General features: G+C 51.5%; 1 protein-coding gene across 1 annotated transcript in view; it reads right to left on the bottom strand.

Annotated features, from left to right (window-relative positions):
• Positions 1–21,987, bottom strand: part of Trpm2 (transient receptor potential cation channel subfamily M member 2) — a 68,417-nt gene that overhangs the window by 34,520 nt on the left and 11,910 nt on the right. The window contains exons 4-10 of the mRNA XM_008827402.3: positions 17,966–18,134; positions 15,467–15,647; positions 12,834–13,000; positions 8,403–8,583; positions 7,230–7,291; positions 5,907–6,107; positions 2,646–2,748 (exon numbers count right to left, since the gene is read on the bottom strand). Of these exons, the coding sequence (XP_008825624.1) occupies positions 2,646–2,748; positions 5,907–6,107; positions 7,230–7,291; positions 8,403–8,583; positions 12,834–13,000; positions 15,467–15,647; positions 17,966–18,134 (1,064 nt within the window). The remainder of the gene's footprint in view (positions 1–2,645; positions 2,749–5,906; positions 6,108–7,229; positions 7,292–8,402; positions 8,584–12,833; positions 13,001–15,466; positions 15,648–17,965; positions 18,135–21,987) is intronic.

Raw genomic sequence — 21,987 nt, 5'->3', positions numbered from 1 at the left:
AGGCGTTCACACTAACATGCAGAACCCTGAACTCCAAGCACTAAGACAGCCAATTCTACTTCCATTCTAACTGTCCAACTGCAGCAGTTGAACCACCCAGATTCCCCAGACATGCATTCCGGAGTCTACTCTCATTTTAGCTAGTGTGTGTGTGTGTGTGTGTGTGTGTGTGTGTGTGTGTGTGTGCGCGCACGCGCGCAAATGTGTTCAGGTGCACATCACACATGTACACGTGGCAGCCAGAGGTCAACGATGGGTGTGTCTTCCTCAGTTGCTGTCCACCTTATTTTTTGGACACAGTGTCTCTCACTGAGCCTGGAACTCACCAATTCAGCTAGGCTGGCTGGTCAGCAAGACTTGGGGATCTGCCTGTCTCCACTTGCCCAGTGACGGATCACAGATGTGCACCAGTGTGCCCAGCCTTACATGGTGCTGGGGATCACAGCTCAGACCTTCCTACCTGCATGGCAGCACTTTACTGAGCCACCTCCCAAGCCCTGTTTTAACTGTTTAAAACATGGTTCCTATTTGGAGAAGAGAAAGAACTGCCACCACTCCCTCCCACTGCTCTAGAGTGTCCTTCAGGGAGCCAGGTTGGGTCAAAGCTGTGCTGCAGCCAGCAGAGGTAGTGTTCTGAGCTGGGACACAGAGAATGTGAACTACAAAGGGAAAGAAAACCCCTGAAATGTGGAGCTGGAGAGATGCTCAGTGGTTAAGAGCCCTTGCTGCTCTCCCAAAGGACCCGAGTTCGGTTCCCAGCACCCACCTTGGGCAGCTCACAACTGCCTGTGACTCAGCTCCAGAGGATCCAACACCCCGTCCTGGCCACCGCAGGTACTTGCACACATGTGGTGACTTTGGTCTGTTGTGGGTTCCCTAGACATCTGTTCATGCCTTCCCAGGAATAGTGTCACACAGACCCCTTTCCCAGATCCTTCCCAGCCCAGCACTGTGATTCCACCTGTCTATGCATTTGTCTGCTCTGGGCTCCTCATGTAAGTGTAACTTAGCACAGTAGTGTTTGTGAGCCATCTTGCCAGCCCCACAAGCCAATCTTGAACTCATTATGTAGCCCAGCCTGGTCTCAAACTTGCAGTTATCCTCCTGCCTCAGCATCCCAAGTGCTGGGTTTATGAGACACAAGGCCTGGCTTACAATACTAGCACTGAGACTAATAATTGTTACTGTATTAATCCCTTCAGTGATGAAAATAAAAACTGCAGTTATAAACCACTGTCACAATACTGACTTTTGTACTACCCATGTGTTTACCTGTACAAAGAGGCTGTGAAATGCTGTTCCTATGGCTTTAAAAATGTGCTTGGTAAATTTAGCTGAACCTTGGACATGTACGCTGAGAGCCTCGTCTCATTTGAAAGTTTATGCAGGAACACTGGCTAAGGAGTTATCTCCAGAATGCCAGTACTCCCCCAGTTTCTCAGGAGACAGTTTTATCTCTCAAGGCATATTATGATGGTACTGCTATCCTGGTCATTACATTTTACTAAACTCCTATATTCTAGCCTCTTTATTATTATCCACTGTTCTGTAAACATTCAACTGCAGCTCTAACGACTCTGAGTACATAAACAGAGTTGCCTGTTTGGCACTCATGTGTGGACAAAGAAATGAGTAAAGAAATAGAACCGCACAAGTCCCCTGGTCTTTTTTCAGTTCCATGTGATCCATTCAGGTCCCGTGGCTGCCCCCTGGCAGCCACACCTGTAATTTTTTTTTTTTGAGACAGACTCTTACTATGTAGACCAGGCTGGCCTTGATCTCACAGAAATCTGCCTGCCTCTGCCTTCCCAGTGCTGGGATTAAAGGTGTGCACCACCACGCCTGGTCTATGGATTTTTTTTAATGCTTTTACTTATGTGTGTGTGTGTTTGTGTCTCTGTGTGTGCCACATGTGTTAGGGTGCTTGAAAAGGCCAGAAGAGTGTGTCAAATCTGTGAGCTGGCCCATGTGGATTCTCGGAACTGAACTCAGATACTCTGGGTGAGCAGTAAGCGCTCTTAACTACTGAGCCATGTTTCCAGTCCCATTCTCCCACACTTTTGAAGGACAGTCTTCCCAGATACAGGATTCTGGGTAATATCGTTTCTATAGCAGTATTTTTTAAAGGTTTATTTACTATTTTTATGGTGTGGGCCTGAGTATATGTGTATCATATGCATGTAGTAGCTTCAGAGGTCACAAGAGGGCATATGATCCCATGGAACTGGACTTAACAGACAGCTGTAAACCACCTGATGTGGGTGCTGGGAACTGAACCTGGGTCCTCTGGAAGAGCTACAAATGCTCTTAACCGCCAAGCCATCTATCCAGCCCCTTTTGGGACATTTTAAACATTTGAGCCCACTACCTTCTGGCATCCAGAGGCCCTGATCAGAAATCTTCAGATAATCCTGTTGAGGCACCCTTGAACGTGACAAGTCACCTCTCCCTTGCTGGTTTGAGGATACCTTGTCTTCTAAAAGCTTGACTGTAACGTGGCTGGTACCAAAGGTAATGGGTACCTTTGAGTTCAACATGAGCCACTGCAGCTGCTCTGTGGCCAGTGTATCCAGCTGAGACCTCCTCGCCCAGCGCACACTCTCTGGCTTCCTCCCTCCTTTTTATTCCCTTGCCCCTGGCCTCACCTTTCAGTAAAGCCTGCAAGATGGCCACATCCACATCCTGCTGACCGTCCTTGCCTTCCCGGAAGACTGTCAGCAGCTGTTTGCTCCGGACAATATCCTGGATCTGCAACAAGCGTTTTCCAGGGAGATGCAGAGTGATGAGATGTTTGGCCTCCTTGAAGGACACATCGGACTGAGGCTCCAACAAGGAGCCAGAGCCCTGAGCACAAGGCTGCCTTCCCTGTGTGGCCAGAGCTACCATTTCATCTGGTAAAGACAAAGGCATCCTGTTGTGAGTGGTCTCAGTGGGAAATATCAGCCAAGTATCAGGAATCTTCACTTGTATCATGACAGACAGTGTGGCTTAAAATGAGTGAGACTCTTCCTCCTGCCTGAGCTCCAGCCTCTCCTCACCCCACCTAATGACCTGTATCTATCTATGCACCCATCTACCTATCCATCCACCTATCCCCCACCATATCTATCTGTCCACGTGTATATCTGTCCATACACCCATGTGTTTACCCATTTAGTTAACTTTCCATCCATGTACCCACCTATCACCTATCACTAGTAACACATCCATTCATTTATACATAAATCTACCCATGTGTCTATCAATCTATCATCTGTCCATCCACCTACCCATCCATCCATCATCTGTCAATCATAACATCTCCTCCAGCTGTGTCCCCTACCACTTATCCCTACTCCAAGCCCCTTCCCTTTTCAGCAGGGTCACCAGTCCACAAATGAGTGTTACTAGTTCCCACGCACACATACAATCTCACTTCTAGAAGCATCTTCAAATGCCCTGCATCTCCCCAGGTTGACCTCCCCAGGTTGTCCTCACCTTCCTCCACTCCTCCTCACAGCCTGGCCATACTGCCCCCCTCCCCCACTATTGTGATGGTTAGTTTGGCTTGTCAATTTGATTGGATTGATTGATTGGATTGGATTGGGTATGTCTGTGAGAGCTTTTCCAGAGATTAACTGAGGGGAGAAGACCCACCCTGACATGGGCAGCAACATTCCATTAGGTGAGAAGTTCAGACTAGAGGGAAAGGAGAGAGCCAGCTGAGTGCCAGCACTCCCCACGCTGCTTCCTGACCCATGAATGTGTGCGGAGTTCAAACCACATGCTCCTGCCACCATGTATGCTGCCGTGCCTTCCCTACCATCATGGCCTACACGCTTGTCTTTTAAAAAATTTTATTTATGGGCCAGGTGTGGTTGCACATGCTTTTAATCCCAGCACTAGGGAGGCAGAGGCAGGTGGCTTTCTGTGAGTTCAAGGCCAGCCCGGTCTACATAGTGAGTTCCAGGACAGCTGGGGCTACAGGGAGACCCTGTCTCAAAAAGACTAAAAAATTTTTTTTATTTGTTTAGTTTTATGTGTATGGGTGTTTGCCCCTGTGTGTGTATGTGCACCACATGCATGCAATGCCCACAGACGCAAGAAGAGGGTGTCAGATTCCTTGAAATTAGAGTTACAGACTGTGGTGAGCACCATGTGGATGCTGGGAACCAGGTCCTCTCTGCAGCCCTGGACTGCACATTTCTAAGCCTTGAAATAAAATCCATCTTCCCTTAAGTTGCTTCAGTCAGGTATTTTGTCACAGTAAGAACAGTGACTAACACTCCTGTGGGCAGACTCACATGCCCTAGGTCCTGCTTAAAGACCTGACCTAGGCTCCCCCCAACCCCCGCTTCCCCACCCTTCAGTCAAGCTCTCTCAGCAGCTTCCAATGCTTCCAGCCCCTTCTCCCCTAGTCAAAACCAATCCTATCCCCTGAATGGAACCTCTCCCCAGGTCTGCGCTGTGAAGCATCTACTGTTAATGAGGGCTGTGAGCAGACGCAGTGAGGACACTTCCCCCAGGAGTCTCCTGTCATTGGGAGCTTAGGCACCTGGTCTCTCACATGCAGACGGGAAAATCAATGCTGAGGGCACAGAAAAGCCAGCTCACCTTGGCCATGGTTATAACTGTGTGGTGGCTCACCCCACAGTGACACCTCTGGGCAGTTGTCTGGGTCTCCCTCCCATCATCCCTGTACCCAGCACAATACAGATTGACACCCAGAGAATAATAAAGGCAGGCGATGATCCCAGGTCTGAGGTGGCTTTGTATGAAACTCAACTTGGCATCAGGCAGTGGGTTCAAAAACTAAGTACTTCTAGGGGCCTGCAAGATGGCTCAGCCAGTAAAAATGCTTGCCACCAAGCCTGATGATTTGACTTCAATCTTCCAAGCCCCACATGGTAAAAGGAAAAAGCAACTCCCAAAAGTTGTCCTATAACCTCCACATGTACCTGTAGGGCTGACACGCATGCCCCCACACACAAATAAAATAAACATATTAACAAAATGCACTTTGGGACATGGTAGATTAAACTCAGTTCTCTGAATTGCCTGAATAATTTATAATGCTGCTGAGGAGCGGCTCCAGGCCTGCCAGACAGCTCTCAACACCCCTGGCAAGGACGCAAAGGCCTTCAAGATTGAAGAGTGGGGCAAGGAGCTCAGAGAACTCACAGTGCTTCCCAGCTGGGTAATCTCACAGTGTACACACTAAACAAAGTCACTCTGAGTCCTTGGCAAAGCTAAAACCAGGTTACTGAGTCACCCTATCAGGGGGCCCCCATGTCCCATTGTTCTACCAGAGCCTAAGCCCCTCCAGCCCACCCCTCTGACTCACAGCCCAGCACGGGCAGCTCCAGTGTGTCCCTCTGGCCTGTGGCTGGTGGGATCCAGTTGCCCACAGAACCTAAATTCAGCTCAACCGAGCCAACGCTGCTCACACTTACCCCGAGAAACTCACGTGAGCGTGTAAAAGCTCCGCTGTGAGCACCAAGCTGAGACATGGCCTGCCTTGCAGGGAGTGGCCAAAGGCGCAGACACTCGCTGCTTTGCCAGTAATCTATTTGGGGGAAACCGAGGCTCACAGGGGTCTCCCCCTACTCATGAGATTGCTGCGAGGAAACCTTGGAGGGACCTTGGAGCTCATGTACCTGTGGTCCTGGTGTTCTACTATAGGAAACAGCCAGTCTGGTGACCACAAGAGTCAATGGGTGTTGGAGGGGAAGGGGTGGTCTGATTGGCCATGATCCTTCACACAGACACCCTGTGGGGGCTGTCAAGGCCTGATGTCTCTTCAGAGTTCATCAGGGCCCACCCTGAAACACAGCTTCTGGACCAGGGAGATGGGTATTTCTGAGGCTACCCCATGAGTGCTCCCGTGAGGCTATGAGGCTGGAGCAGAGGCTGCTGTGTAGACTCACCTTTTTGGTCCACTCCACAATCCTGCTTTCAGTGAAGGTCTCAAACATCTCCTGGAAGAAGATGCTGAGCTTCTGCTGGATCAGCGAGATGGTGATCTCAGAGACGGGCAGGGCGGCCACCTGTGCAATGACATCGGCCACGCGGCCAGAGCCCTCCACGATCACACAGGGTGTGCCATTAGTGATGGCATTGTAGATGGTCTGCAACATCAGGACCAATTGTGAACTGTCTGGAATCCTCACCTGGTTCTAGTATTTTTTAAATTGAGCATTTTCCGACGGCAGCTAAGGCTGCTGACGTGAGCCTATGAGGCTCTGAGGCTGGAACTTTCTGGAAGCCCACACTAGCTTTGTTTCAGTTCACTGTACACAGGGACACAGAAGCTGCTGCCTGGAGAGCTCACCCCTGGTGCACCTGACGAGAGCTGTCACTCAACGCCCAATGCCCCCTGATACCACAGTCATGAAAAGATACCGTGACACACCATTGACCATAGGACTCAAGTGTTTCCCAAAGAGATGCGTGTGGACCAAGAATGACCAAAGCTCAGGGGACACCAGGACCATGAGGAAAACCCGAGTCCCATGTGTGCTTGGCTGAGGGCTACAACAGCGCTGCCCCCTGCAGGCAGAAGGCCTTCAGCGCTTAACAAAGAGAACCTGCCCTGGGGAGAGCAAGCGCAGTGTGGCCTGCCTGCAGGAAAGCCTCGAAGGGCTCGGCCTTGGTAGGGACAGGACCACGATGCTCTGCAGATCCCCATCCAACCCAAAAACCCAGGGCTCTGTTCTGACCTTCTGGGTTCATAAAACAAAAGCCCCTTTTCAGTGATCCCATAAATAAAACACGCAGAGCTTTGCCCCACATCTGTCAGGGCAGGCAGAGGTGGTCAGTATCCACGAGCGGACAAGTCCCACACCACAGTGTGACTCCAGAGAGAAGGTCTGAAGAGCAGTGTTAGACCCCAAGGAACCTGCTTTAGACACCCACTAGTTACCGGTGCTGGACTGAGGCTGGAGCCTGTGCTTTGAAAGCAGTGCCTGGGAACTGGGTGAGGTACTTCCCCAAGGGGTCCAGGGAGCGGTGCTGGCCACCCTACCACCATCCAGGCTGAAACCAAGTCATCCTTCCTACATGAGGGTCTAGCCCTGAGTCCATCCTCGACCATCTGGAAACATCCCTGACCTACGGTCCCCTTCTCCAGAGGACAGCATACCACTGTGTCTTGATGGTGATGCCACCAAGATGCTTGCAAAAGCGCCTGTAGCCGGCCTCCCTCCACAGTGGGGACCCGAGCACCCAGGCTGCAAACAGGTGGTACTCACATGCAGTGTGCCAGGGCCTCCCTCCAACACCACACAGACAACGGGGATCTTGATGGCCACACCTAGGCAGACATGTAGCCCATGTGAGGGACATGAGGACATGGTAGAGAACGTGTACCCTCTCTTTGGGGTCCCTTCCCCATTCTGACAACTCCAGGCTAGTCTCGTAGGGAAACACCAGCTGGGCCTTTGGCAGATGGATGGGCAGCTGCTAAAGGTGGACCATGTTGGCTTGCAGACAAATTCCTCACTCACCATGAATGAGCAACTGCCAGACCACAGCCCACCCCTGCACCTGACCACACCCACACCCTTGCCCCTGTATCCCACCCCACTCCTGACTGCTTTCCTGTGCAGCAAGACAAGCACAGAACCCTGTCCTCTCCGCTCAGCAGGCCACTGTTGCCAGCTTGCCTTTCTCTGCAGCTCTTTTCATGGGGCCTCAAAATCTAGGCTGACCCAAGAGAACACCAGGAAGGGACTCTGACCCGTCCTTGACAGGCTGGGTGGTGCGGAGAGCATGTGCTCTCTGCTTTGTTCAGTGCTACCCAGCAGGCAGGGGACGTGGAGGTGAAGTTAGGAGTCCTTTCCCCAGGGCAGCGAAGTCCGCCGGCAGCAGCTGTCCCTGTCTCCTCACACCCTACCCTGGGTTCTTCTAGTCAAAGCAACACGCAGATCTCTCATGGAACTTAGGAGAATGCGAGTTCCTGTCCCACCCAGATCCTGGGGGCGGGAGGGATTCCAGAACGAGAGGTGCTCATGGGGGAAGCTGGAGACCTGCTGCCCAGAGTCATCTCAAACAACATGGGTGCTTAGCTGGAACCCCTCCCGGTGATCTCTGCACTCCCTTCCAGCTCATACACTAAGTCTGGTGGTTCTTCCCATGGTCCTGTACCCCACCTCTCCTCCCACAATGTCAAGCTGTGGGTTCTGTCGTCATTTCAGAGCCTGAGACTTTCTGGTTGAAAGCGTAGGATGTTCTGTTACCTGAAAGCAAACAGACAGACCCACACTGACCTCCTTCTGCTGATCAAAGGGGCAAGAGAAGAGAGGGTCCCCTGAAGAAGCCACCAGAGATCCGAGAAATGCATACAAATGCCTCGTGATTTCACCTCCAGTCACTGCGCAGGTCACAGCCAGCTGTGGCTCTCCTGCTGAGTGCCCTCAGCGTACCTCCTCTTTCCTTTGTCTGCTCCGATATGAACTTCTCCAGCTTGGCCCTCAGGGGAATCTCCACACCATACTGGCCATGGGTCCCATCGTCCACCAGGATAAAGTGGGAGTGGTTGCTGTCCAGGCAGGTCAGGCTCCCTTGGCCTTCCTCGTCCAGCAGATACTCGGCAGGGAAGCCTCCCTGTGGATGGCCAGGGAAGGGTCACACCTGCAAGCTAGGAGTGGGGTCTACTGGCTTGGGAAATGTCTTCCTATAGTGGTTTGAGTGAGAACGTCCCCCATAGGCGCACGTATTTGAACACTGTCCCCAGTTGGGGTACTGTTTGGGAGCTCGTGGGCTCTTTGGGAAGTGTAGCCTTGTTGGAGGAAGTAGCCTTGTTGGCGGGCTTTGAGAGCTCATAGTCCACCCCGCTTTCCGTTTGTTCTCTCTGCTTCCCATTTACAGTGAAGATGTGAGCTTTTAGCTTCCCTTTCTTAACACCATGCCTCCTGCCATGATGGGCTCTTACCTTTCTGCAACTGTAATCCCATATAAACTCTTCCATAAGTTGTTTGTGGTCCTGGTATTTTATTATAGTAACAGAAAAGTAACAAATAAACCCCCAAAGATACCAAGTCCTAAACCCCGGACCCTGCAGGTGTTATCTTATTTGGAAAAGGGGCCCTTGCAGCTGTGATGTTAAGGATCTAAACATGGGGAAATGAACCTGGATTCTCTGAGGGGCCTGAAGAGCTCCCTCAAGTATCCCTCAGGAGACCCCTCTGCAGGGTGGAGCAAGACTCATGCACACGAGAGGCGGACGCGCGATGTGCCCACAGAGGCTGGGGCTGGAGTCACAAGACAGAGAAAGCCTGGAGCTTCTGGAACCTGGAAGGGGCAGGAAGCAGCCGCCCAGCACAGCAGGGGGAGCAGCTCTCACACCCTCACTCCACAGCACTGTTGCTTTCATTACACTCAAACACAGAAAATAAAAAAATAATAAAATATTTTTTTAAAAAAGAAATAGAGATGTTGGAGATCATGGGGAAGCTCGTGGGGCGGGGGTACTGAGGAACATAAAAGACTTTCACTACCTTAGAGAAGGTGTGTAAACTAGACAGCATTCTGGTAAAGCTGTGAACGTACAATGCACTGCCCGTGAAAGGCTCAGGAGACAAGAAATGGGTTCTAGAACATGAGGGGCAGCGTTGTTACACTAGCAGGAGCTGGAAAGCTTAAGTGTGGCTGTTTAGCTGAGGACTTCCCAAACAAAGTGCTGACGTGCAGCCTGGCTTCCTGCTGTAAAAGGAGGGGACCAGTGGGTAAAAATGAACCAGGGTGCAGTGACTTGGGAAAATCTCAGCCTACTGAGACTGAGGATGGTGCTATAAACTGTCACTGTGACAAAAAGAACACTCTAGAGGGAGTGTGACAGGGGCATCCGACTGTAAACTCACCAACCATCTCAGGAAGAGAAACAAGGTCTCCCGTGAAAGGCTCAGGAGACAAGAAATGGGTTCTAGAACATGAGGGGCAGCGTTGTTACACTAGCAGGAGCTGGAAAGCTTAAGTGTGGCTGTTTAGCTGAGGACTTCCCAAACAAAGTGCTGACGTGCAACCTGGCTTCCTGCTGTAAAAGGAGGGGACCAGTGGGTAAAAATGAACCAGGGTGCAGTGACTTGGGAAAATCTCAGCCTACTGAGACTGAGGATGGTGCTATAAACTGTCACTGTGACAAAAAGAACACTCTAGAGGGAGTGTGACAGGGGCATCCGACTGTAAACTCACCCAACCATCTCAGGAAGAGAAACAAGGTCTGTGGAGAACTTCCATGCCTGCTGCCATAAATCCCTATGACCCAAATATTTTATCAACAAAAACACTGAAAAACTGTAACAGGCACAGGAATGAAGGAAAGAAGGTTGTCAGACTCCCGAATCCTTCATGCGGGAAATCAGTTGATGGCCCTCGAGGAAAAGGAAATGTCCTCTCAGGGCAGAGTTGGGATGCAGAGGCAGGGCAACCCAGAGGGTGGAGCGTCCATCCTCAGGGGACTGTCCCAGGGTTACAACCTAGAGATTTTCCTTGCGAGACCAGCGACCACTCCGTTCCTTCCATATTTCCATTCTGCGATGAGAATAGACAACTGTTATGTGGAGCCTGACTGCACTGTGGGACTAGGAACTTGTTCTCACTTCACAGGAGTCATTCACCCCCATCCTATTTAATTCGTTCAAATTACATTTATTGATTGATTGCTTGATGCACAGAGGTCAGGGGAAAATTTTGTAAGAGTCAGTTCTCTCCTACTATATGGGTCCTGGGAATCAAATTCAGGTCATCAGGCTTGGTAGCATGCACCTTTACTCACTGAGCCATCTTGCTGACTCTCCTGATTCTATATAGATGATAAGATTCGGAGCTTTAAAGCTCATGGTAATTAAGTAGGAGATTGAACTTTGAGTTGAGTTTTAAATGAGTTAGTAATGTGGGTGTTTGGGAGGTGGGGTGAACATATTTTGCATGTGAGATGGACGTGACTCGAGGGACCAGGGGGTGGATGGTGGTAGACTGAATGGCAGTCACGGAGACACCAATTATGCCTGGGACTGGTAAACGTTGCCTTCTTTGGCAGAAGGATCTTGGCGTGAGTAAGTGAAGGATCTTGCTATGAGGCTGAGATAGCCCCAGATCACCAAGTGAAGGATCCGTCTATGAGGCTGAGATAGCCCCAGATGACCCAGTGAAGGATCCTGCTATGAGACTGAGATAGCCCCAGATCACCCAGTGGGCCCAGGGACTCCCACTGGCCACCAGTAGCTAGAGGACCAGGAAGGGTCCTCCTCAGACCCATGGAAGTACACAGCCCTGTCTTCACTGGGGTCAAGTGATACTGAGCCCACACTGTGGGCTCCAGGGGAATCCAACACCTCCTTTATCTTCCTTCTAATAGTAGGAAGATAATGGAGGTGTTTTATGCCACCCAGCTTGTGGTCACGTGTTACAGTACCCCAAAGAGACTACCTGGGGGGTACTGCTGTGTCAGACATGTGTCCTCCACTGTCCACAGAGGACAGGACAGATGAATACCAGGAAGATTCTCAACTCAGAATGGGGAGGAGTTGAGAGAGAGCTTGAGCTCACCCAGCCTCTCTTAACCTCAGTCTCACACCATAAAATGAGTAAGATGGAGCAGTCAGCCTATCTAGCTGCCCAGATAGACTGTCTATGATCCTGACACAAAAGGAAGACCAAGACTCCCTCAAGAAAAGCTGTGCCTGACAAAGACCCACTGAGCCGGAGCGGCCGCACGCAGGGCCATGAACAGTCTTGTCAGCAGCCAGGCATGGGGGCGCACACCTTTGATCCCAGCACTTGGGAGGCAAAGGCAGGAGGATCTCTGTGAGTTTGAAGCCAGTCTGGTCTACACAGTGAGTTCCAGGTCAGCCAGAGCTACATAGTGAGACCTCAAGAAAAAAAGAAAAAGGAAAGAAAGGAAGGAAGGAAGAAAATAAAAAAGAAAGAAATGAACTTTCTTAGCCAGTCACAGGCCAAGTTGTCCTCCTACCGCTCTGACTAAATTAAATGCATGTGTCCTCATAATGACATATCTAATGTCTTCTTAGAAAAATCTATTCTGTAAATGGGGCTGGAGAGATGGCTCAGGGGTTAAGAGCACTGTCTGCTCTTGCAGAGGACCTGGGTTCAGATAACGGCACCCACATGACAGCTAACAACCATCCATAACTCGAGCTCCAGGGGAATCCAACACCCTCTTCTGACCTCCGTGGGCATTGCACGACACGGGTGCACTTACAAACATGTAGGCAATACAGTCACAGTATTTTTTTTTTTTTAAAAAAAAAACCTAGTCAGGAAATCAGAACAATTCAACTCAATCTCCATTTCCAAACAACCGAGTCTCTCGCCACAGCCTCAAAGGACAGCCTGACTTGTTGCTGACTGCCAGAGACCACAGCTCTGTGGAATCCCTTGAGCACAGAGATTCAGAGTTAAAAGCTCAGGCTTTGTGGGCTGACAGCCTGGCTCCACATGGGTGCTGGCTGAGTGGTCCTGGTCAGTCATCCCCTCCCTGCAGCCCATTTCTCAATAAAGCAGCCCTTGGGATGTGTTCTCTCTAGTGGTGGCCTGTGTGTGGATCCCTCCTGCAAAGCTGAGCCAGGACACTGGAGTCTGCCCATGTTAGCTCCTGGTCCGCAGTGTGACGGGACCTGAGTGCCCAGTGTGTCCGCAGTGTGACGGGACCTGAGTGCCCAGTGTGTCCGCAGTGTCACGGGACCTGAGCCAGAGCTCCTGTTCCCACCCCACCTCTTCCCTTGCTTCACTCCTGCTGGCGCCCACAGGGCAGTAATGTGGAGAGCTCACACTCCTCTCCCTCTGCGCCCGGCCTTCCTCCTCTGACCCAGGCTCACTCTGGAGTAGCCACTCACCATGGGATGGACCAGCCCCTCACGGTTGTGGATGGTGCCCCACGTGGCCACGCCGATGGTGATGACTTCTCCTTGCTTGCAGCTGCTGCTCAGGCTGAAGTCCCGCACCGCCTTGCCCACCTGCTTCATCACGCCTGTGTGGGACCCCCCAGTGATGATCCAGGCCCCTGGAGAAAGAGACAGGTCAGGCCTTTAGGTCCCAATGCATACCCCACCATGCTGATAGTGACACGGAGCTGACTGGGGCTCCATCCTCAGGCCCTCAAGCATGTGGGAAGATGTAAGTCCATAGGATTAAGGAGAGTGACACTGTGACATTGTGTCAGCATCTTCCTGCTGCAGTTTCGGGACCTGAGGTTCTCCATGTAGCAAAGACGACTATGGGAGAGGACAGGAACGGAGGCCTCCCTGCCGTCTTCTGTCTGTAGGTCTCCCCATCCCCTCTGCCTTCTCTCTGTCCCAGGCTGAGGAGCACACAGGGTCTGAATCTTCTATTTCGGGAAGACCTGAAGCTTTTCCCTTCTTCTCAGTGTTTGGGACCCAACAGAAGTGGATGGTGCCCATGTCTCCACCCCTTCGCGCTGCTCCATACGGGGGACACAGGCTCCATCTACGGGTAACCCCTGCAGTGGACCCTCTTCCCATCACTGCCCACCCACAGGGCCACCTTGGTCACTGCACACTGACCAGCAAAACAATGCCAGGATTGAAAGTGAACTGACCCAGTGCTGCCTTAAGAGCAGCAAGTGACCAGTGGTGTTTGCTGGACTGGCCTGATCCCTGAGGAAGGAACACAAGGGCAAAGCCCCAGCCCCTGGTGCCCAGACCAGGGCCTGTCTGCTGTTGCTGGGTGTTAGCTTACTGCACAGAGCTGTACAAACTTCCAAAATCAGGGCCCAGAAGCCAGGAGTCGTGTTGATATTTTTGAAAAGTGGGGGGTGGTGGCTGGAGAGATGGCTCGGCAGTTAAGAACACTGGTTGTTCTTGCAGAAGACCCAGGTTTGGATCCCAGCACCCACATGGCAGCTAACAACTGTCAGTAGCTCCAGTTCCAGGGGATCCACCAGGCTCTTCTGTCCTCCACAGGCACTGCATGACATGGGTGCAGTTACATACATGCAGGCAATGCATGCATACACATAAAATAAAAATAAAATATTAAAAAAAAAAAAACCCAGGCGTGGTGGCACACGCCTTTAATCCCAGCACTCGGGAAGCAGAGGCAGGCAGATCTCTGTGAGTTTGAGGCCAGCCTGGTCTACAAAGAGAGTTCCAGGCCAGCTGGGGCTACAGGGAGCCCCCATCTCAAAAAGACCAAAAACAAAAAGCTAGCACATTAGCACATGGCAGTGGCTCTGGGGCTGGGAAGTGGGCGTCAGGGAAATGGGTGTTAAAAGTTGAGGTGGGGGCTGCTGGAGAGACAGCTCAGGGTTAGGAGCACTGGCTGCTCTTACAGAGGACCCGGGTTCCATTCCCAGCACCCACATGGCGGCTAACAACTGTCTGTAACTCCAGTTCCAGGCGATCCAACACCCTCTTCTGACCTCCGCGGCATTGCTCGACACGGGTGCACTTACATACATGCAGGCAATGCACTCATACACATAAAAATAATAAATAAAATAAAATTTTTTAAATGTTGAGATCATGCAGCATGGACACCAGGAAAAACCATGGCCAGGAATGACCCGAGGGTCCTCAACACCAAAGGCTACAGGATTGTGACCGTACTTTGTGTGTGGTTAGCAGCATTAAGCCAAGTCCCACATGATCAGGTCAAGGAAAGGCAAAGTCCATTTATAAGCAAGGCTGAAGGGAGATGGGAGTCAGGAAACCTGGGGTGCCCAGGGTAAGAGGAGCAGGTGTGCCCCACAGCCACCTGGCCAGTGTTTGGAGTAAGGAGGCATGAGCCCCACAGGCCAGTTCACAGTCTGCTTCAGCTGGGACTAAACAAGATCCTCACAGCCTTTATTAAACCCAGAGCCTAGAACAAGCTGGGTAACCCTAGCTCACATGTGCCCCAAACAACACTATCCTGAACCATTGGCCCCTCCTGCCACTTCAGAGTCACAGCTCTGTCCAGGTCACTTCAAAGGGACCTCAGGAGACCTTGGGGACCAGTGGCCCACCTCCCTGTGAACTCAGGGCTGGGTAGCATGGGCCTCACACCACCCAGGAGGACCTGGGCCTGTCTGTAGCTCTTTCTAGAGAACGGCTTTGGGAAATAATCCATCCCAGGAGACAGGTGCCTGGCGGAGGGGCAGGCCTTGCTCTCCTGGCTGGCCAAGCTAAGGAGAGAGTCCAGCTGCGTCAGGATGTCCTTCTGACATCCTGATTAATCCTGACTGCTCTGATGCCTCTGGCTCCTCGGGTCCTCCAAAGATGCTCACTACTTCAAGGCTTTACATTGTTTCAGGTTACAAGCTGCCACTGGCCTGCCCATGTGTGAACTGAGGGGTGGCTGGGCACCAATGGAAGTGCTTTCTGTAGCTGAGAGGTTTGGGGTGTCTGACCCTGACGAGGTCACAGACTCGGCCATCCCCAGGGATTTTCCAGTCCCTGCAGCCCTGACCCCCACAGTTCCCCCTCATCCCACCCTGCACCCATGGCCTGGGCAGGGCCTCAACACCCACCTGTGGTCTGGGCCACTTTGACAAGGCCTCTGCGGAAGATGCTCTTCAGCCTCAGCTTCATGTTGAAGTTCTTGGCTCCTCCAGTCACTGAGATGAGGAGGTTGGGGACATCCAGACCCCAGTGCTGGGTCATGAGGTGGTAGATGACACTGGAGGGTGTGTCCTGGGAGACCCGGATGTACTGCAGGGGAATCAGGGAATGGTGAGGGCACCCTGCAGGGGACAGTGAGGGCCTTCACACTCAACATAGGGTGGGGCCACCTGGGTCCTGCCAACCCGGTCCAGGGCTATATGCCTTAAGTTCACACCCAATAAGAAAAATGGCCAGTGGTGTCAAGACATGGGTTATGGGGCTGGAGAGAAGGCTCAGTGGTTAAGAGAACTTGCTGTTCTTACAGAAGACCCAGGTTCGAATCCTAGCACCCATACAGCAGCTAACAACCGTCCATAACTCCAGTTCCAGGGAATGTGACAGGCACTGCAGGACACAGGTGCACTTACACACATGCAGGCAATACACTCATACACATAAAATAAAAAATTTTTAAAAGACATGGGTTATAGGAAGAAAGAGAGGTGAGGCCCTAAGAGACGACCAAGCTGGGCATGATGGGGCCTCCCTATTAGAACCAGCCTGTTCTCTACAAAGTCCTGGGCCCAGTCTCCCTCTTTACTGGTCCTCTCTGCTTAAGGAGCGCTTCAAACTTACCCTTGTTTGCCCTCTGCAGGGCCCTGTCCTATCACTGGGTTTCCTGAGTTTGAGCCTGCTCTGTGTACATACTGTGCACCCCCAGGGGTTGTCCCTGCGTGGAGGACCCATATTCCTGAACACTCTGAGCCCATGGTGAACTTTATTATTTATTTATTTATTTATTTGTTATTTGTTTATTTATTTATTTATTTATTTATTTATTTATTTATTTATTTATAGTGCTGGTCCAGAATGCAGGAACCCACATATGTCAGGCAGGCACTCTACCACTGAATCACCGCCACTGCTGTACTGCTGAACTGGGACTGTCCCTGTCAGCACCTTCAAGGAGGTGGCTGGAACCAGGAGGCTGTCATGTTAGGAACCTGAGCTGGGGTTCAGCTGGGTTCAAGCCCCTCAGCACTGCTGCGCACCACAGCTTTGAAGAAGAGGCGAGACCTCACCATGCCTCTCTTCCTCATCTGAGGCCAAGTGACAGAACCTCTTCCCAGTCACTGGGGGACCAATGGCCAGGGTCCTGAGAGTGCTCACGGGCCATATGACGGAGGGTGGCTGGGGCTGCACAGTCTTCTTTGGCCATGTGGACACCACCATGAGAACATTCAGGGGGTCTAGGGAGAAGGTCCCACCCAGCTTCTAAGAGGCTCTAGGGTTTCAAACCTCAACAGAAAAATAAGTGGTGTCAGCCCCGTCTGTCCCATAGGACAGTGTGGGAAGAGCAGCATCAGAGGCCTCTGGGAGCCTGGTCAGAGCACAGGTGGCTGAAAGCCTCTGAGCTCCTGTGATCTCACAAGTGAAGCAGTGTCAGGCTGGTCCAGATGGAAGGATACAGGTGGCTGAGCCCCGATATGGCAGGTGTTGGTGGGTTTGGAACCTTCCTGGTGATGCAGCTGGACCAGGGACCACACAGAGTCCAGATAACCTGGCTAGCATCTGCACCTGCCAGTTTCCTCACCAGGCCCAGGGCTCAGCCTGGGCCCCATGCAGCCCTGCTCAGCCACCCGTGGTAGCTCCTCCCTCCCCTTCCCACACTGGGCCTATCCTTCCCCTCCTTCCTGAGACTCTGCTGCCAGTCAGAAACGCTAGTCAGCTTCAGATGTCAACTTGACACAAACCTAGCATCATCTGGGAAGAGGGAATCTCAACGGAAGAACTTCCCAGATCAGACTGGCCTGTGGGCATCTCTGTGAGGCATTTTCTTCATTGCTAAAGGATATAGGAGAGCTCAGCCCACTGTGGGCGGTGCCATCCCTAGGCAGGTGGGCCTGATCTGTGTAAGAAAAGTAGCTGAGCGAGCCAGGGGAAGCAAGCCAGTAAGGAGCGGTCCTCCACGGTGCTTCAGTTCCCATCTCTAGGCTCCTGTCCTGGGTTTCTGCCTGCCTTCCCTGCACGATGGGCTGTGAGCTGGAAGGTGAAATAAACCCTTCCTCCCCAAGTTGCTTTTGGTCCTGGTGTTTATCACAGCAGCAGACTAGGACAAAAACACACCCCACCTGTGCCAGGGTCCCGGGCTCCTCTCCTCACTCCCCCAGAGCCATCCAGTGATACCCATCCAGAATTAGCTCACTCCTCCCTTAGGAAGCCCAGAACACCTCCCTCTGCTCAGTGCCTTAAAATTCTTATTTGCCTACAAGAGTCTCCGCTGCCTTTTCTAAACCTTCGGTGTGTAGTAGGCAACGTGAACCTGGACTCCTACCAGCCTCTCATTCTCACACCCAGGAAATCTGCTCCACTTGTCACCAGAGCCACCACAGCTCTGCCCAGGTGAAGACAGCGGTGGGACCCACCTTCCCCACTTTCTGACTCAGGCCTCTGAAGACAATGTCACCAAAGGCATCCGTCGGCATCTCCTGGACATGCTTCTTTGGGTCCCACTCCTTGCCCTGGAAGGCGTGTGGCTTGGTGGCCACCTCCAGGTGCTGCTCTCGAGTGTAGCCACATACACACACCACCTTCCTGTGAAGACAATGTGGTTGGCTATGAGCACATGATGCCTCCTCTCACTCCCTGTGGGGGGATTAGGGGGCTCAGAGGAGAGCCAGGTCATTCATCCCACCCATCAGTAAAAAGAGCATCCTGCCTGGTGTCAGAGGTGCCATGTGGGTACCAAGGAGAAGCAGCCCTGCCCTCCCAGCCAGGTGACATCAGCAGGGGCAGAGCAGGGAAGTCCGATTATGCTGAAGGAGACCTTCATTTTGGACCCAGGACCAGTTAAAACCCAAGAGCCAGGAAAATCCGACACCAAAAAGCAGGAAACTCAGCCGGGACGGCCACCCACAACAAGGCCACACAGGTGTGGACAGCATCTGGTGAGGAAGGCAACCGTTTTCTTTATGTGTATGTGTGTGTGTGGATATGTGCAGGGGCCAGCAGAGGCCAAGGGCATCAGATCTCCCTAGAGCTGGACTTACAGGTGGTTGTGAACTACCATGTGGGTGCTGTGAACTGAACTGGGGTCCCCTGGAAGAACAGCAAGGACTCTTAACTGATGAGCCATCTCTCTGTCCCCTCTCCCACTGATGAGAATTTTAAAGGAGCTATATTAAAAATGTTTCCAGCCAGGCACGGTGGCACATGCCTTTAATCCTAGCACTTGGGAGGCAGAGGCAGGCAGATTTTTGTTGAGTTCGAGGCCAGCCTGGTCTACATAGTGAGTTCCAGGACAGCTGGGGCTACAAGGAGACCCTGTCTCAAAAAGACAAAAAAAAATAAAATAAAAATGTTTCCATAAATAACTAAAAAGACAATGAACACAAGGGGCTGGAGAGATGGCTCAGTAGTTAAGAGCACTGACTGCTCTTGAAGAGGACGCGGGTTCAATTCCCAGCACCCACATGGTGGCTATGAACCGTCCTTAATTCCAGTTCCAGGGGAATCCGAAGCCCTCTTCTGACCTCCGCGGCATTGCATGACATGAGTGCGCTCACATACATGCAGGCAGTACACTCACACACATGAAATTAAAAAAAAAAAAACAACAACAACAGTGGATACAAACTTCAGCTTCAGGAAAGACAGAGAGGCTATGCCAGCCGGGAATGTCAGCGCTGAAAATGGTAGTGACCAAAGGAAGAAAGAGTCCCTGAACTGGAATGTAAAACAGTGGAAATTACCCAATCAGGAAAGAGAAAGAACACACCAAGAGATGAATGCATAAACAGAGCCTCTGGGGCTCAGCAGAGTTCCAGGAGGAAAAAAGAGAGGGCAAACTTTCAGAAAAAAAAACTAAAGAAACAGTGCCATGTTTCCTCTGTTTGTTTTCAAAAACTTAAATAAACCAGGCTGGGGAGCTGGCTCTGTGGTTAAGAAAACTGGCTGCTCCTGTGGAGGACCAGGGTTCAGTTCCCAGCACCCACAAGGCAGCTAACAACCATCCATGACTCCAGTTCCAGGGAATCTACTGCCATCCTCTGACCTCCACAGACACCGAACGTACGTGGGGCACTTACATATATAAGCAAGTGGAAAGAAAGAATTTCCCACAAGGAAGGAGCCAAGCATTCATAGCGCAGTGCCACAGATGGCTCTCAAGGGTCTGGTGGCGAGCATGAAAGAGCTCAGGCTCCCATGATGTGATGGTAACCGCAGGGCATTCTCCAAATGACATAATTACAGGATGAAGAACATAGAGTACCCAGAGGATCAGGAAGGGCGGGGAATGTGGGGTGTGACACACAGGGGCAAACAGGGCGATCTCCGCAGGGACCAGGGAGCTTGTGCGTTGAAATCTCTTTAGTCCCTTGCTATTCATGCACTGGGGTTTCAGGAGAGAGAAGAGATACTTAGCGGCTTATTCTTTTTTTGGTTTTTCTTTTTGACAAAGTATGTAACACAGGCTGGTCTTAAACACTATGTATGCAAGGATCTCCTTGAACTTTTGATTCTCACACAGGTGTGCAGCACTATGCAGGGCTTAGGTGGTACTTGGGATAAAACCCAGGGCTTTGTGTATGCTAGACAGACATTCTACCAACTAGTTATACTCCTAGCTCCTAAACTATATGTTCTTTATTCCTTATTGAATTAAAATTCCACATCTCACCATGTAGCCCTGGCTGGCCTGGAACTTACTATATAGACTAGGCTGGCCTTGAACTCATAGAGATCTGCCCACCCTGCCTCCCGAGTGCTGGGACCAAAGGCATGCACCCCCACACCCAGATTCCATATGTTTTAGTTCCACTTTAATAATAAATGACAATATTTACAGCTGCCCCTCCCCCGGCAGGACCCAGGAGTACGAGAAGACAATGTACAGATAAGGTGAAGAAAGCACAAGGCTGGGTGAGGTCGGACTCAGACAAGCAGGGGAAAGCTACTAAGCCAGGACATGCAGCCCAGGGTCTCTGCCACTAAAGGCTGCGGGGTCTGGGAGTTTCTGACTTTCCGTTTCTCCATGATTAACATGGGAGGTTACAGTGCCTGGTCCCTCTCTACAAAATTGTACAGATCCCTGACATAGACTCCAGGCATTTCTGGATTGCAGGGATTTTGGGGGAACTTGTGTGGTTTTGAAGACTTCAAGGCTGGAAACTCGGTCAAGGCAGGGACATGTCCCTGGGACAAGGGCCCGGCTCTTGTCTCTTGGCTCAGCAATGCCAAGGATCCTCACAGCCAATACCTAGCTTCTCCTCCTCTGTTCTAATTGGTGAAATGAGCTCTTAAATCCCCTGATGTCCCCAGCCCAGCCCAGAGCAGGAGGCTGTCCTGGGACCACTGACCCAGAAATTAAGTGGTCAGAGAGTTATTCTCCAAGTGTTGACCTACTTAGACATAAACAGGAACCCCATCTGCCGGGCGTGGTGGCGCATGCCTTTAATCCCAGCACTCAGGGCAGAGGCAGATGGATCTCTGTGAGTTCGAGGCCAGCCTGGTCTCCATAGCGAATCCAGGACAGCTGGGGCTACAGGGAGACCCTGTCTCAAAAAAGACAAAAAAAACAAAACAAAACAAAAAAAAACCCAAAAAACAGGAACCCCATAACAGAGGAAAGGACTCTTGGTGACACCCTCGGCAGTCCGCCTCCCAGCTGTGGTGATTTGGTCTTGCTGAGTACCCACACTTTAATGATGGAGACCCTCCAAAGTCCCACTTCAGCCTCAGTGCTCTGTGGATGAGGCTTCAGGGTCCAGGAAAAAGAGTCCATGTGCCCATGGTTAGAGGAAAATGGAGACAGACAGGAAGGGAAGGTCTGGGCTGGGGTGACAGGGGTGGGAGGGAACGTGAGAGCCATCCATGTGTGTCAAGCTGAGGATGATCATCAGGAATGGGGACTGAGAGCCAGGAGGCATGAAGCCAGGTAGTGAAGGCAAGTTGTTACATTGTATCATTTAAGAAGTAATGATGGGGCTGGAGAGATGGCTCAGCGGTTAAGAGCTCTTGCAGAGGACCTGGGTTCGATTCCCAGCACCCACATGGCTGGTAACAACCATCCTTAATTCCAGTTCTGGGGGATCCGACGCCCTCTTCTGACCTCCACAGGCACCGCACGACATAGGTGCACTTACACACATGCAGGCAATACACTCATACACATAAAAAATAATAAATAAGCACTACTATCCTCAGGCCACACTCATACACATAAAAAATAATAAATAAGCACTACTATCCTCAGGCCTCTTGGGGTAAGTCTACAGCGCAGCTCTCCGCGCCGGGACTCCCTAAGCCTCATTCACCCTTCCACCCCACCCACCACCCCCCTGCCCCCCCGCCTGGCATTCTATACTCTAGCTTGGACCCTGTGCCATTCCTAGTCTTGGGGCCCCAGACACCTGGGGAACCAATACTGTTTCCTGATCCTTCTCAC

This window comes from Nannospalax galili, unplaced genomic scaffold, assembly GCF_000622305.1.
Source record: "Nannospalax galili isolate Female #2095 unplaced genomic scaffold, S.galili_v1.0 scaffold652, whole genome shotgun sequence".
Taxonomy (NCBI): domain Eukaryota; kingdom Metazoa; phylum Chordata; class Mammalia; order Rodentia; family Spalacidae; genus Nannospalax; species Nannospalax galili.
Note: the sequence above shows the minus strand (reverse complement) of the source record. Positions and strands in the feature narration are given on the sequence as shown.